The following is a 17,156-nucleotide window of genomic DNA, read 5'->3' on the forward strand; positions in this document are numbered from 1 at the left end:
TGCCTGCGCTCCTCATGGCCTACAGGTCTGCCGCCCACGAAACTACGGGGTATTAGCCGGCAAAGCTGATGTTTGGACGTGAGCTGCGATTGCCGGTGGACCTACTGACAGGAAGGCCTCCTGGGGAAAGCCTTCCAAGGGACGCCTCCAGTTTTGCCAGTCAGCTAGAGGAACGGCTGGAAGAGGTGCACCATCAAGTCCGTGGTGCCTTGAAGTTCTCTGGGGAGGCCATGAAGCGCGGTTACAATATGAGGGTATGCCACGTTGACTTCAAGGAAGGAGACCAAGTCTGGCTTTATAACCCGCAGAGGAAGAAAGGACAGTCTCCGAAGTTACAGAGCCCCTGGGAAAGCCCTTATACTGTGCTAGAACGCCTCTCCGACGTGACTTACCGAATCCGGAGAACGGAAAGGACCAAGCCGAAAGTTGTCCACGTCAACCGGCTATGGAGGTACCACGGTCCGGGAAACTACACCTGGAACAACTACAGACACACAGCAGCCGACGAAAACGCAAGGGACGTCCAGGACCGAGAGGAGGTCGACGACGACATAGGCCTTCTGGACCTTTCAGCCGAGGGAGATAACCTCCCGGCTTCGGCAGATGTTCCAGGGACACCCCAAGAAGCGGACGACGACGAGGCGCACCAGGAGACAGACGCGCAGGAGGCAGCGAACAGAAGACAAAGACAACGCAGGCGTCCACGGCGATACGACGATTATTATGTTTTTGATTAATTCTCTTATGTTTGTATATAGTTAAGTGTGTGATCGGGACGATCACAATTAAGAGGGGGGGATAGTGTTGTGCTGGAAGCTTCCCCCGGGGTCTATGGGCCTCTGGAAGTCTCTGGGAGGAGTGAGTAGAGGGGCGGGGAGAAAGGCCCCGCCCGCGCCCCGCGGCCAGGCGCCAGACGGGAAGTATTGCCGACTCGCACATATTTTTGCTACATGTTCTTGTATAATCTAACATATACTGTAACGTTCTAGACTGTACTGTTCGGTATATAAAGGAAAAGAGGGCGAGAGGAGGCAGTCCCAGTCATAGTAAGCTAGTGGTCAGTGAAGAGTCAGAGTGAATGGTACTACTAAGGAAGAATATTAAACTACAGAAGCTGTGCAAGGTGTTTACATATCTCCCTCCCACGGAGTATCCTGACAGGCGACACGGAACCCAAGTAACACGTCCGGCATAACACTGGTCACCATTATTCACCTGTTATGCCTTCTTGGTCAAACTTTCGTATTATTTTAGATAGCCTCATATGTATGCATAGGGCATACATATAACGAAATCAGCCCTGTTATGTAAAAATGTGAAGTCTGCTAAATGAGTGTGAATAATGAACAAATGTAATGAATATATACAGGTGAAGAGTCTGTCCTGCTGACATCTGCTAAATAATAGAACTTTAATACTTGTCACTATTATGAAATAAATATTCACCTGTTATCCCTTGGAAAGATTAGGCTATCAGCAGATTCGAGCGGTTTATTACAGCGAGACACTCCACATTTTTTCATCAAATCTATTCTTCACAGTTTTTTTTTTTTATATTCTTTACGTTTACTCTTTGTACGTTTATTTTTCACATTTATCCTTTATAATCTTCCGCTCAGCTGATGTATTGTTGACATTTCCCGCCGCTCCGGCATACCAACACTGCCGAATCACGCGCCTTCGTCTTGTCATGACCGTCACCACGCTGGTAGTCGCCGATACCAAGATCAACAGAACATACTACCAGGTCTTCTCACGCGCAGAAAAGGACGTCAGCAGCAGTACCATAACATAACCACTGAATAGGCGTCGCAAAAGGAAATGCCTAGAAAAATGTGCTTTGTGGTCTTCCAGCGATGGAGAGGAATACCGATTTTGTTCTTAACCTGTGGAGAAAAAAACAGTCGAGGTGATTATAACGAAGGAAAACTGAGATTGAGACTAAGTTATGCAGGATTACGGTTTTCGAGCAATGCATTTATTTTCATTCACATTATTTTGTCGAGGAGGTGACATGCTTGTTGGTATTTGAAATGTGGCATGGTGGCCGAAATGCCTTACAACATAAATGATGCCAAAACATGTAAGAAAAAAAAATGGTGTTGTAGCAGAAAATGTACATGCAATGCTGGATTCATGGAGAACGACATCAATTCCTCGCTTTTTTTATCCTCCCCAAACCTTGCTAACATTTTCCACAACAAACACGAAGGGTGCTTTTGATGCATTATTGTTATCTGCTACCACTCAGGACGACCCACAACACTGGGATATACAAGACACGATAATGAAAATAATATTGAAATAAATGTAATTGTACAGAAAACAGTCATGTATATGCTGGGAAGACAATATTTCGTCAGACATTTCAGAAGAGATGATACCGCTGTGGGAAAGTTGCCTCCTGTGCTTTCTTTGGTCTGTATCTACTCCATCTGTCACGTACGTACACACTATCCTTTGTGTTGCCGTGCCCCAAACTTTAGATTTGGAGACCACCGAGCCCACCCCCAGCGAAACGAAGAACGCGGCGACCAGTGTATCAGATCCCAGCGCCTGCCTGGAGCCTCCGGAAAGTCAAGCTTGGGACGGCCACCTTGGCAGGTCCGTCACTATCAACGCCTTCATCACCCTGTGGCTTGATTGCGACGACCGCGACGACATCGTCGAGATACCCATCCAAACCATCATCTTTGAAACCCCTAGAGCAGCTCTGTAGCTCCAGCCTCCAGCCTACCCCAAGAAATGCCTCCCGATCGACTCAGCTAGACAGGCCTTATGGCCGTAAGTCTAGCCCCTCTGCAGGGCTCTTACATAGCCTATCCAGTCAATGTGCTGGAGAACATCAAACAACAACAAAAAAAAAACACAGAAGAAAATAAAGAGAAGAATGACATATAATGAGTAAATGATTTGAGAAAACTACGACGTATTTTGTTATTGGAAGAGGTACGTAAAAGATGTTATGGCTTGGGAATCCTTTCAGGGTTAATCGTTGTAAACGAAGTCAGTATCCATCATGGACGCCGAAGTGATAAGCAAAATTGTGGGAAGCTGGCCTGCTGACGGTGGCGGAGCGTGCGTTGGGGAGGGGAGGAGGGCAAGATATGCAATTGTCTTATATGCAAGGTCAAGGAATGCCTGACTGCTCCATGCTTTTATATTACGGCGTGAGCGAATATCAAGTCATTTCATTCTTCGCCCTCACACCAACGCCATCACCAGATCCACCACCATCAAGAAAGCATACAAAGCCATGGTCCGCCACGCCCTCCTGGTTCTCATGGGTGAGTGGCAGATACTCGTTAGTTCTAATTATATACTGTATCAAAATATTGTAATTTATTAATATCGTGCTCGTACTGGCTGACTGATGTTCATACAACATTCTCTCTCTCTCTCTCTCTCTCTCTCTCTCTCTCTCTCTCTCTCTCTCTCTTCTCTCAGGAACCTTGGTCATGGGTGTTTCGGCGACGATTACGAGCTTATTCGACGATGGTGAGTGTGTGTGTGTGTGTGTGTGTGTGTGTGTGTGTGTGTGTGCGTTCGTTCAGATTTGTTCGTTACCTCAGTATTTTTACAGGATTGCGTAAAGTTCGTAATGTCAAATACTTTTACCCATCTTAATTATGCAAACCCCTAAACAAGGGTACGTACATTATTTGCTCACAATTTGATCTGTTAAAACATTTCTCCCATCGATTTGCGCTGTTGGGAAAGCTTAATTCTCTTACACATTTAATAATAATAATAATAATAATAATAATAATAATAATAATAATAATAATAATAATAATAATAATAATAATAATAATAATAATAATAATAATAATAAATATATATATATATATATATATATATATATATATATATATATATATATATATATATATATATATATATATATATATTGCGTCTCCTTGATGTTAGCTCTCCTTAAATATGTAAATTATTCACAACTTTTTTTTTTTTCAAACGTATTCTAACATCCGTAAAAACAAACGTACATATCTTTAATGTATTTATATCATTTTTACTTCTAATGTTGAAAGTTTTTATTGATATGTCTTTCTTCATGACCTAAATTACTATAGTTAGGAGCCCGTCTTTTGGTGGTCTTCTGTGTTTCTAAAAATCTGAGTTCCAAAACAAAGGCATTACTTTTTCACATATTATTATTATTATTTTTTTTTACAACAAAGGAGGCAGCACAAGGGCACAGAAAAAAAAAACAATAAAAAAAGCCCGCTAATCGCTGCTCCCATAAAAGAACCAGAAGAGGTGGCCAAAAGCAAGGTCAAATTCGAGAGGAGAGGTGTCCTGATACCCTCCTCTTGAAAGAGTTCAAGTCGTAGGCAGGAGGAAATACAGATGAAGGAAGATTGTTCCGGAGTTTACCAGTGTGAGGGATGAAAGAGTGAAGATGTTGGTTAACTCTTGCATAAGGGGTTTGGACAGTATAGGGATGAGTATGAGTAGAAAGTCGTGTGCAGCGGGGCCGTGGGAGGGGGGGAGGCATGCAGTTAGCAAGTTCAGAAGAGCCGTCAGCGTGGAAATATCGATAGAAAATAGAAAGAGAGGCAACATCGCGGCGGAATTTAAGAGGTAGAAGACTATCAGAAGGAGGAGGAGAGCTGATGAGACGAAGAGCCTTAGCCTCCACTCTGTCCAGAAGAGCTGTGTGGGTGGAGCCCCCCCACACGTGAGATGCATACTCCATACGAGGGCGGACAAGGCCCCTGTATATGGATAGCAACTGCGCGGGGGAGAAGAACTGGCGGAGACGATACAGAACGCCCATCCTCGAGGAAGCTGATTTAGCGAGAGAGGAGACGTGAAGTTTCCAGTTGAGATTTTGAGTTAAGGATAGACCGAGGATGTTTAGTGTTGAAGAAGGTGACAGCTGAGTGTTATCGAAGAATAGGGGATAGGTGTTTGGAAGATTGTGTCGAGTTGATAGGTGGAGAAATTGAGTTTTTGAGGCATTGAAGGACACAAGGTTCCTTCTGCCCCAATCGGAAATGATAGCAAGGTCTGAGGTTAAGCGTTCTGCAGCCTCCAGTCTGGAGTAGTGTACTTCCTGTTTTGATGGTCTTCTATTGAAAGAAGTTGAATAATGCAGAGTGGAGTCGTCGGCGTATGAGTGGACAGGACAGTTTGTTATGGAAAGAAGATCATTGATGAATAACAGGAAGAGAGTGGGTGATAGGACAGAGCCCTGTGGAACGCCACTGTTGATAGGTTTAGGGGAAGAGCAGTGACCGTCTACCACCGCAGAGATAGAACGGCCATATAAACTTTTTCATGTATAATCTTTTTTCACATATACTTTTTCATTTATATCTGCCCTTGTTTGAGTTTTCCCAGGTATAAACTTTCAAAGCCGCTCTTTTTTTTCTCTCAATGGGGTATATTTTAAGTTGCCAGCCAGCGGGTGTCGCCACCGACTACAGCTTTGGACCCACGAAGCTTGAACTCTTTTTTTAATTATTGTAAATTACCTGTGTTTCTCTGGGACTTGTAACAATTACACTTCAATATAATATGCGATTCTGTTGTTGATGAAAAATTTAGTTGATCATTTTTGTTGTTTTATTTATTGGTAAGAGAGAGAAATTAAATGACCGTTGCAAGGTTCTCATTAAAAATCTTTTTTGCATGAAAGCCCTTCAAAATCAATGAGAATTGGACTTAAAAGAAATATTTATATTACAATATTTGCTGAGTGCCTGCTTAGGGTGTAGCAATATCGCCTTTGACGAAATTTATCAAAAACATTAGGGCGTCAAGGATCTCGACGACCCCTCCTCCCCTCTCACCAACACTAGGATGGCCGGGTGTTTGTGTCTCCGTGAGGCCCCTGGTTCCGCTTCCAGAATGTTACGCTCCTCCCTCAACTGACTACTGCTTGTTGTGTGCGGTGAACCAAGACCTTGGGTGGACGCCTGCCGCTACTAGGATGGTATACAGGTCTAAGATGATGACGTTTAAGGCCAGAGGTTGAGGGCAAAGTGTAATACTGGAAACGGAAGGCATTATCCCCCATGGAGATCAAACAATAAATATAACGCTATCTGTCAAGATTCTTGACGCCCTAATGTTTTTGATAAATTTCGTCGAAGGCGAGACTGATACACCTTAAGAAGGTACTCAGCAATTATTGCAATATAAATAGAATTGTTTAAAAAGTTAAATCCTGCTTGATTTTGCAAGACTTTCATGCAAAAATGATTTTTGATGAGAGCTTTGCAACGGTCATTATTTTCTCTCGTTTAACAATAAATAAAACATGAGATTAATCAACTGCATTTTTTTGAACAAAAGTATCAGTTATTGTATTGAAGTGTAATTGTTATAAGTCCCAGAGAAACACAGGTAATTTACGATAATTGAAAACAATAGTTCAAGCTTCTTGGGCCCAAAGACGTAGTCAGTGGTGACACCTGGTAAGGATGAATATATCCAACTATGTTGCTTTTTTTTATATTCACCTGAAACGTATACACTCTTCAGTCCAGTACCGTCCACAAATTTAATTCCTTTACTGTTTTCATTAATTTCCCAATTTGAATTGTTTAACCACTGTGATTTAAACTGCTTCCTTTTATTTTTATTCGCTTAACTTTTGTATTTCAATCTAATCCACTTTTTATTTCTCATTATTTTTCAATCCATTTAGTTTTCCATTATTTTTTATGGTAAATATTTTTCGTTTTTCCTTTTAAAACTAATTTAGCTCACAACTTTTCATTTTTTAATCCATTTCACTCCTTTATTACTTTGAACTTATATTTCTTTCTTTCAATTCTGGTAAAATTACGTTATTGCACTAACGTTACAAAACTGCTTCTAATTTGACGTAATTCCAGACAGAGGGATCGATGAGCATAGTGCTGCCCTCTATAATGAAACACCTTTGATAGTCTCCCATACATTACTTGTGATCATTCTTTTATTTATTTTCCAGTTGAATTTAATTTACTTTTTTATTAACTTGAACTCACAATTCAATTCAGTTAACTTTTTTTTAATATTTACTTCGATTCACTAATTTCTGTTTATTCCCCCCATCCGCCCTCCCTCCTCACCTCACTCTCAAGGCCGTGCAGACAACTCGATATGTCCGGATCATTTTGTACCGGTGTATGAGCACTGCGTCTTCCTGGATCTCACCGTCAAGGGAACGTGGCAGGAGATGAGGGAGTATTGCCAATCGTTGGATAGCGATTTGGCCATCTTGTCGACTTTCAAATTCTATTTCGAGAGCCTCCAGTACTTAAAATTAACAAGTGAGTGTGTGCTGGTGGAAGGGTGTGCCTGAGGAGCATGTGTAAGGGGGTGCAGATGATAGGAAACGTTATGACAAAGGGAGTAGAGGGGGGAAGTTGATCAATTGCGTCCTAAAGAGAAAATCAATAGTAACAAATAAGAGAAAATATATAAAGATAATGCAATCAATAAGGTAAAGCTGAGAGTATACGCTGTAGCTGCTCGTGGGCTTGGTGCTCATCTCCGTATTATTGGCCCTTGATCCCAAAGTCTATATATACCAAGTCAAGTCACTCTGCCTTCAAAACAGCGACCAGCACGCGCAGGGTGGCGGTTTGGGGTGGAGCAGCGAGATGACGTCACTTGAAGCCAGTTCACCGGTGACTAAATTTGCGGTCGTGTGTGCACATTGGATGTGCACTCTCGCCTTCTTTCACCGCCCATTCAGGCAAGCCATTGACGAAAAATATGCCTTTTTTTATTGTGCTATGCGTGACTGTTATTCTAATGCCTAAAAACGGCGGTGTGGGGTGTGAGAGGGGTCATGTTGAAGTGATTGATTTAAATTAGTCCGCCTTTCTTCGTTTTCTCTAAATCCCTGTTTCTACATTCTCTAGTTTGGCTCCAAGCAACGTCACGCATAAGCCACGCCTCTGCCGTGTCTCCTCCCACAAAGCTGCGTATGACTTGACTTGGTATATACTATAGACTTTGCTTGATCCTGTGTGGTGAGAAGTACCCATTGCCCCGGGGCACAGGGCCAGTGTGACATCCAGGTTACCACAGTTTACCTTCCCGGGTTTCACCTGATACTCATTTATCGACCAGTCCGGATGGGAAGATGAACAGCTGGGTGAGTTGGACGCCGACCACCCGGACCGGAATTCGAACCCGGGCCCGCTGATTAATTTCTAGGGACGCTGACCACTGAAATTAATGCTAGGTATAATCTCTGGCTGCAAAGTTTGGTATAATTTCTATATTTTTCCGATTGTTTCTTTCAATGAGAGTTCCAGACTATAGTAGCATAGTAAAATGTTGACCTTACGAATGTAATAGTACTTGACTTTAAATACCGGATGCATATAGGCTTGTTGGACATTCATTCCGTGTGTGTGTGTGTGTATGTGTGTGTGTGTGTGTGTGTGTGTGTGTGTGTGTGTACAGGCAAGTAACATCTATTGACTCCTCAGCCACGACAGTTGATTTCTGGATTGGAGCGAGTGACCTGGACACGGAGGGACAGTGGCTGTGGATAGATGGCACTCCTGTCGTGATGGGCGCGCCTTACTGGGTCAACTACGGATGTAACAACCAGATTCAGCCCGCAGGAGGAACTAACCAAAATTGCGCCATATTGGAAAATTCCTTGTCCTACTATTTGAACGACGTCAATTGTTCGTACGAAGCTAACCCATTCTGTGTGATGTGATTAAGAAAAGTTATCATATTTCGCTTTACTTTCCATTGTGAAACGTTTTTCTCATACATTTTCTTATAATAATAATAATAATAATAACAATAATAATAATATAGGGTTTATTGAAATATGGCAGCCGTCAGGCTGAAAATTTACATTTTAGAAATACATTTTAAGTAAGTTTCACTATGGGGTTCTCGAAAGGTCTGGACTTCCGAAAACCCCGTAAATTCTCAGCAATAAAAAATTTAAAATAAAATATCTGAAAATTGAGTTATCAGACTCACAGCCCCTCTATAGTCTGTTCAGAGGATGAAGGCGGTTCAGGGTGGAGCTGGTATCGTCGTTTACCTCTAGCCATGGTGCCAAATCAGCCTTCGTACATGCATCTTTTTCTCTTATTTCCCACCCATGTGCTATTTGAAAGTGATATTTTATATATTCTGTATATAGTAAATTTAGCTACATAGTACAATGAGTGTCGATGTTTAGGATTATAACAAGGATTTGTATAAATTCTATGAAATGTGGCAGCGATTTTTTCCCATGTTGCCACGTTGTGGTGGTGGTAGTGGTGGTGGTCGGTGTGTCCCCCTAGGTCCCTCCCCCGGGTCGAGAGGGAGAGAGAGGGAGAGAGACAGAGATAAACAGGTGGGTCGTGGGTGGGAAGGCCGGGAGAGAGTGCTAATCTGATAATTGGCGGTCGAACTGGCAGTGCTGCACTCATGGGAATTCTGGAATCTGCCACACCTTGAACTGCCTTCATGCTCCGAACAGACTATAGTCCTTATTATTTAAATATCACATCTCTCATAGGGTAAGCAAAAGCCAGATAAAACCTGCTCTTAAGTTTATTGAAAGCAACAAAGAAATTCGCTGGAAATTAGAATAATTAATCAATACCAAGCACACAGCAACCTAGTAGCTATCCTAAAACATCCTAGCAAATGGTTATTTAGCTGTAGATGGAGAAGGGGGAAGCCACACCCTGATCTGCCTCGTGTGTCTGGAGCCCTGAAGTCCTTCTTCACTTCTCTCTCGTTCCTCACTGCAACGCGCCGTGCCCTCCTTCCTCCCACGGGCTTCCCTGACCTGAGTACACAGTCACTCTGGACTTGCGAATATTACAAGGCTGAAAAATCCGGAGGCTGGGGAGGGACGTCCGCTCGCGTCGAAGTCTGGGCAGGAGATGACTTGAAAGATGGCGGCGGTCCCACAATGCTCCGCGCGCCGGCCGCGGCCAAGATGCCAGCTCTCGCCATACTGACATCTCGTTTTTTGTGCAACACTTACGCTAAAACGCCCTAACGGCTATGGATTTATTATTTATTAATAACTTAACACATGCAATTGGTCATAGTGGGTCATGCATTCCAGTTGGCAGTTATAACGAATATGATTTGAAAAGCTCGCTGCTTCCCGCGTTCTAGTTTTCCCGCGTGATCTGTGACTACTTCCCGCTCTCTCAGTCAAAATGGCGGGGACACCCGCGATAATTTTCCACAGGCCACTCCCTGAATAATGAAATCATGACATTCACTAACTATAACAAGTACAAAAGGAAGGGGAGATGGAAAACAAGGGTCTGACTTGTCTCTGGGAAGGTAGGGGTGAAGGGGGGTGGGGTGGAGTGAAGTATGTTGGTGCCGGGGCAGCGGGGAGGGCGAAGGGCGGATTCTTCCAGATAGCATTGAGGTCAAGTGCGATGTTAATCCTTAGGTAGTATGCTGGGTTCAGGTGACAGGTCCCGGAGGGATGCAGGTGGGCATTATCTGGGAGGACACTCAGGTACCCAGGCTTTGTAAGAAGGTGCTAAGCCTAGGCCGGCGGGACACAGGTGGTGGGTGCCGCCCGGTTGGTTGTTGTATGTTTCTGGGAACAAGAGCACAGCGTTGATGAAGGTGCCGTGCATCTTGCTCCAAACCTGAGTGACGAGGCTGCCACACTGCTTGTCACCTGAACTGACCCTCCCCTGCTGTTGGGTGACCGAGATGGTGTCCTTCGGAACTTGAGCGTGTCGGCGATGACGAGGCGTTGGCGACACAGCTCTCACTACCTTCCAGCACCGCTAACACACTGCACTCACTGTATGTCTGTTTAATGTCACAACATTTTACAAGTGTTCTTAGTTATAATGAGTTTCTTGAAAAAATGGGAAGCAGCGGGGGAATGGGAGCGAAGGAGAAGGAAAAAGGATAAGGTTCAACAGGCTGACCCTGTGGCTGCTCTATGGGGAGCGCCTTGTGACACGTCTTGACCCCGTGAGGGTCAGGAGAGGTGTGTGTGACAGTGTGTGTGTGTGTGTGTGTGTGTGTGTGTGTGTGTGTGTGTGTGTGTAATACAAACTATCCGGTAGCCTCTGAGGTTCCACCTTCACCGCCGCTATCTCCGCGCAAGATAATCTACGCCTAGAGAGTGAATGAAGCAATATTGATCACTGCACTTAACTACTCTAGCATCTATGGTATGTTAAATGAAATTGCAGACAATGAGGAACTAAAAGGAGATGCTCGACTTGCTGCATCAGTTTTTGCAGAGAAAATGTGCCTTCTTAAAAATGCATTTATGTGTGTTCTTTGGAACAAGATCCTCCAGCGCTTTCAGAAAGCTAGTACTCTTCTCCAAAGTACAAATATTGATATCAACATGGCTGTATCATTGTTTCTGTCACTTGAAAGTTTTGCTGCTGAGCTTCGTGGTCAATTTGATGAACTGGAGAATACTGCAAAAAATCTCATGGAAAATGTTCAGCAAGTATATGTGTAATGCGGAGAAACCCAGGACAATCGATCCTCTTAAATAATTAAGGTATTAACTGTGAACTATGTGATAGTGCGGTGACTATGCCTGATGAACGAGCCTCCCATAACCCACTTAGCCAGTGGGGTACCTCTTTGGCCGACTCGGTAAGGAGTGGCTCTCCCGTCACGCTGGTCGCGGGTTCAATCCCAGGCAGCCGGCGAATACCCTGATCTTGATTAATTTCTCGTGTGTTTCGATACACGCAGAGGACATGTTGGGAAATAGAGGAAATAGAAAAACAAGCTCCCGGGGCATGACATATGTATCGGAAAAGGTACGGAAGAGAAGACGGCGGCGTCAAGCTGATAATTCTGCTGAACCTGATGAAGATCTTCAAGATGCACAAAAATTCCCTGTACAGAGTTTTGTTGTCATCATTGACAAGTTACATGCAAGTTTACCTCAACGTCGCCAGGGTATCACAAGATATCTGACGACTTTGCCTTTATCAAGTCATTGAGGGAGAATGATACTGCACAGCTGAGAGTTGACGTATCCAGCTTGGTGAAAAAATACATCAATGACTTGGAACCCCACTGCGAGGATGAATTTGTAACATTCTCAGAATTTGTAACCCATTTGAAGTTGGATCGTGATCCTCATGTCCTGTTGAAATACTTAAGGAAGAATCCAGTTGTAGAGTCAACATTTGCCAATGTTTCAACTGCTCTGCGATTGTTCTTAACATTACCAGTCACTGTCTGCGAAGGTGACCGTTCATTTTCCAGACTGTCTTTGATCAAAAACAGATTTCGTTCAACAATGACTCAAAAACGACTGAATGCTTTGTCTGTTATGTCAATTGAAAATGATGACACCTCCTCAATGACATTTGAAATCATAATTGAACAGTTTTCGCAAGAGAAATCAAGAAAATGGGCATTGGTGTAGCTGCTATAGTTACCTATGTACATAAGTATGGTATGTATGCTTCTAATACAGAATATAAAGAAAATAAAGATGATGACAATCTGTATTAAATATATTGTATCATTAATTCATTCTGATGTTTCAATAAAATATGAAATTGTCCAGATCTTACCTAATTTATTCAAGGGGGGGGGGGGGGAGCAAAACAGTGGGTGGCGTAGGGCCCAATGCAAGCTTAATCCGGGCCTGCCTCCCAGGACAAATATTATACGAGAATTTCAAATAACACTGTTTTATTCTTCTAATTCGATCAAAGGGCCGTATTACAAGTCAAACCCGATAAGTTTCGGGTCCCTACAAAGGTTGGTATAGGCCCCCTATTACAAGTCCAATCAGAGAAGCTTCGGGTCCCCACAGAGTTATTCATCCCGACCTCTGTAGGGACCCTAAACTTCTCGGATTGGACTTGTAGTACGGCCCGCTAAGTAATCACTTCATTTTATATGAAGCGTATTAATCATTTTTCGAAAAAAAAAAATAACAAATCTAAGCAAACCTAGCATCACCTAATATTGGGGGAAGGTGCTTTAACCCCCCTCGACCCTCTCACCTTGATCTAACCAAATATAGCCCCACCCTTTTTATTCTCCTTTTTTTTTTTTTTTTGACTTGCCCTCCCCAGCAATCCCTGGCTGGTGACCTCACTGTGTCACAGCATTTTTTATCACTCAGGTAGACAAGTGAACCAAGAGAAAAATTGAAATGTTTTTGACGAATACTTCATTATTATACTTCTTAAACTATATTTTCCTCTAATTACAACGGTATTAAATGACATTAAAGTCTGAAAACATAAAACAGATTATAATAGTTTTCTGTCCAATTTTGCACTTTAACTGAGGGGGTATTATGGCTTTTGTCGTAAAGAGATTTTGTTCCAAAGGAGTTTTGTCTTGATCCCAGTAGGAAGAGTATTATTTCTCTTGACATACGTATATATTTCCTTTGTCCTCACCCATCAAGTCATCATTACCGAGAATAGGTGATATGTGCGTGAGAAACCACCTGCTGGCAATCGTCGTATAGTGTGGAGATAATGCCAATCAGATATTGAAGAGGTCAAAGCTCCTCATCGAAGTATATATTATGGATGGTTCTCGGAGGCCATCATCCTTTCCTTCTTTAGACTTCACCAAAGCAGCATCTTTATCATCAGCTACAACCTCAAAGTCATGATCTACTACCCTCTTCTGTTCCTCCTCGGTGAGCAGCAACATTCATAAGAATTGATGCAGATTTATAGATGACGTCTTGAAGTACTCTCGTTCCTATACCAAGCTCGTCTTCACGCAGCTCGGTCTCTTTCCCCAGGAACCTTGGTCGCGGATACGGCGACGGTGAACGAGACCGCCGGTGTGTGTGTGTGTGTGTGTGTGTGTGTGTGTGTGTGTGTGTAATTCACCACGGCCTGATGACGAGTTGGACTCGCTTTCGGCAGCTGGTACCCTCCCGACGAAAGCAATTGCTCATTATCGTCGAGCTTTGGGTACTACCAGGACCTCACACACCACACACCCCATCCCCCTTGCTCAAGGGGGGACAGTAACCACTCCTAGTCAACGGAAAGAATCCGGCCTGAGCGGGGCTCGAACCGCCGCCTGCTTGGCCGTGAAGCCTTGCAGCGCAGCGCTCTGCCGATTGAGCTACCGGAGCGGTGTGTGTGTGTGTGTGTGTGTGTGTGTGTGTGTGTGTGTGTGTGTGTGTGTGTGTGTGTGTTCTGAGAGACTATTTGTGTCAACATACAGACAAAAGATAACTACTGACGAAGGAAGGAAACAGTAGCAGCAGTTTATATATATATATATATATATATATATATATATATATATATATATATATATATATATATATATATATATATATATATATATATATATGCACACACATTAGGAATACACTGACTGACAGGCTTGTTGACTAAGCATCATTGTCGTGTTGACCTCATAGGCCTGTCCAAGTCCCTTCGCGCCGGTGGGCGTCCACTGCGTCCACTTGGACTTGACCGTCACCGGCACGTGGGAGGAAATGCGGCAGCTCTGCCAAGAGTTGGGCAGCGACTTGGCCGTCCTGTCTGATGGGCAGTTCTATGTTGACAGTCAGCAGTACATAAGGACGATAGGTAAGTGGGTATGTTTAGGTCTCTCTCTCTCTCTCTCTCTCTCTCTCTCTCTCTCTCTCTCTCTCTCTCTCTCTCTCTCTCTCTCTCTCTCTCATAACCAAAACGTCTTTCCCTCAGGTACGCCAGCCGAAGAGGCCCATTTTTGGATCGGTGCCTCCGACGAGGAGGTGGAGGGGTTGTGGGTGTGGATAGATGGCACGCCCGTCGTCATGGGGACGCCCTACTGGACCAACCAAGGGTGTGACAACATTCAAGAGCCTAGCGGAAAAACATTTCAGAACTGTGCCATGCTTCATGGACTTTTCCACCATTACTTGAATGATTACCAATGTAGTTTTGATAGCGCACATCCTTTCTGTGTGCTCTAGCTAGTGTCTCAAGCTTCCTCGTGTGTAGGTGAATATCATTTCGAGAAGCCATTTCATGCTACATGTAATCGATTACATCGATTACATGGTAATTTTTCTCAGTAATTAAAATTATCATTAAGCGATTACCAAACGACTATTTGATAATCATTAAAAGCCACTAGTTCGGGAGTTCCCTTTTATTTTTGTTAAATAGATTTTCAGCTATTTATGTTTTTTTTTTTTCATTACTCCAGGATATTTTTCATCATTATTTAATGTTTGGTAAAGAGAGAGAGAGAGAGAGAGAGAGAGAGAGAGAGAGAGAGAGAGAGAGAGAGAGAGAGAGAGAGAGAGAGAGAGAGAGAGAGAGAGAGAGAGAGAGAGAGAGATACTTATACTCTACCAATATACCACTGTAAAATCTATTTAAGATGAAGGTAATCTATTACTGACCCCAAAAGTAATCGAAAGGTAATCGATTACTGACCACAAAAGTAATCTAAATAATCGATTACTGAAAATATCGAGTATCGCCCATCACTATGCAGCGGAACACTATAATGGAGGTATTGCCTCTCTTGTGCCCTAATTGTGGTACCCTAATAGCAGTGTTAATAATTATATGTTGCCAGTTTACGGTTGCCAGTTGCTTTAAAGATAATTAGTACGAATGACTGATTGACTGAATTTTGGACAGGGTTAGATTAAATTACTTTATTGCAACAAATTTATAGTAACATTCATAAACAATGATTGAGTGCATGATGGGCAAAGTAAGAGGCAGGCTGTAGCAACAAAACTTAGCAAATCTTTATCATCAAATTCAGTTGATTTTGTATGATATTTTGTCCAAACAATAATTTTTAATTCGGTTCAGTCAAGGTTTTGTTACTTAGCCATCAGATTATGAGCAAGTCCCGTACTAACGGCCCAGCTGATCATCCTCTCTAGCTGTGCAATAAATGGGTAGCTACCTGGGGAAACCTGGGGTAGGTAAACGGTGATACCCGAATGCAGGCAGAGGACAGCTGGAGAGAAGAAATCATCATAGCATTTACCGGAGCGGGAAGGAGTTGGCTACGTTAACATCAAATAGAGGAGAACGTTGGGAAACACTTTTGTCCTGCAGTGAGATAAAACGACTGATGAGGATGATGCTCAGAAACTGTTCCGCGGCCGCAGCCATAAGAAACCAAAATACGAGGCAACCCAAGGGCTTTTGTACAAAATTATCAGACCCCAATACGTCAGTCTGACTGACTCGCCTGCGGCCCGCCACCACACCTCACGACAACCACCGCCACGCACACGGAGGACTGACGCATCGCTCACTATCTTTGATCACGAGGGTAGGTTAGAAGACGGCATTGTGCTATCTTGGCACTAAGACACTATATACTGATCGATAAGGTGATACCAAAGATACTAATAAGGTGCTTTGTAAATACATCTCGAGACAGCCATTTAGCTTACGATAGGTCGGTGACTGGCATACACAGGAACCCGGTATAAACATCGATTTTATACGTATTACGGATAAAAGTGGTATATGCAAGTTATCTTTGTCAACCAACATTTGAAACGGATGCGAGGCCACACAGCTGACGCAGCGATGACCTGAGCACCTGCCTGACTCAGCTCTTTCTTCGGTGTCATATTCTTTGTTCACTCCACGGTAACTGTTCCCATAGCATAAGAGACAAAACTGAAGTAGAAAGGTCACAAGGGTAAAGTCTATCTGGCAGTAAGCAAGGGTAAATTAGAAGACAGCGGTTCAATGGGTAGATTTTAGAAGATGCGCAGGAAGAGGTTGCCTGGCAGCGCGGCGCCTGTAAACACACTGCGGGACTGCCACACTCATCAACATTACAATTTACAAACTCATAAGAACACTCCAAGGAAATCCAGAGCACCGGGATGACATTAAAGCGCATCAACATTACTAAGAACCATTCATCATAGCAACTCAAGTCATAAATCACTGGAAAACAAGAATGAAAACACACCACGGAAGTTGCCACACTCCCGGCTAGCAACATTACAATTTCCAAGCTAATAAGAACACTCCAAGGAAATTCAGACAACCAGGATGACATGAAAGCGTATCAACATTATTAACAACCATTTTCATAGCCACACAAGTCTTTAATCACTGGAAAACATCAAAACTAGACGAAGGAAGAAAAGAACAACACACCACGGGAGTTGCCACTTGCCACACACCTGACCAATCCTTGACTATTAACATTACACTTTTCCAAGCTAA

The 17,156-nt window shown here is 43.2% G+C and overlaps 1 protein-coding gene across 1 annotated transcript; it reads left to right on the plus strand.

Moving 5' to 3' along the window:
* The first annotated feature begins 3,110 nt into the window (after positions 1-3,110).
* LOC126995352 (uncharacterized) lies at positions 3,111-15,326 on the plus strand. The gene is made up of 10 exons (XM_050854830.1): positions 3,111-3,287; positions 3,448-3,498; positions 7,101-7,289; positions 8,463-8,692; positions 10,409-10,543; positions 12,077-12,200; positions 13,457-13,624; positions 13,733-13,758; positions 14,369-14,540; positions 14,658-15,326. Exons 1-10 carry the CDS (start codon positions 3,257-3,259, stop codon positions 14,906-14,908), a joined length of 1,377 nt encoding a protein of 458 aa, XP_050710787.1. The 5' UTR covers positions 3,111-3,256; the 3' UTR covers positions 14,909-15,326.
* Positions 15,327-17,156: the final 1,830 nt, after the last annotated feature.

The sequence above is a fragment of the Eriocheir sinensis genome, chromosome 8, assembly GCF_024679095.1.
Source record: "Eriocheir sinensis breed Jianghai 21 chromosome 8, ASM2467909v1, whole genome shotgun sequence".
NCBI lineage: Eukaryota > Metazoa > Arthropoda > Malacostraca > Decapoda > Varunidae > Eriocheir > Eriocheir sinensis.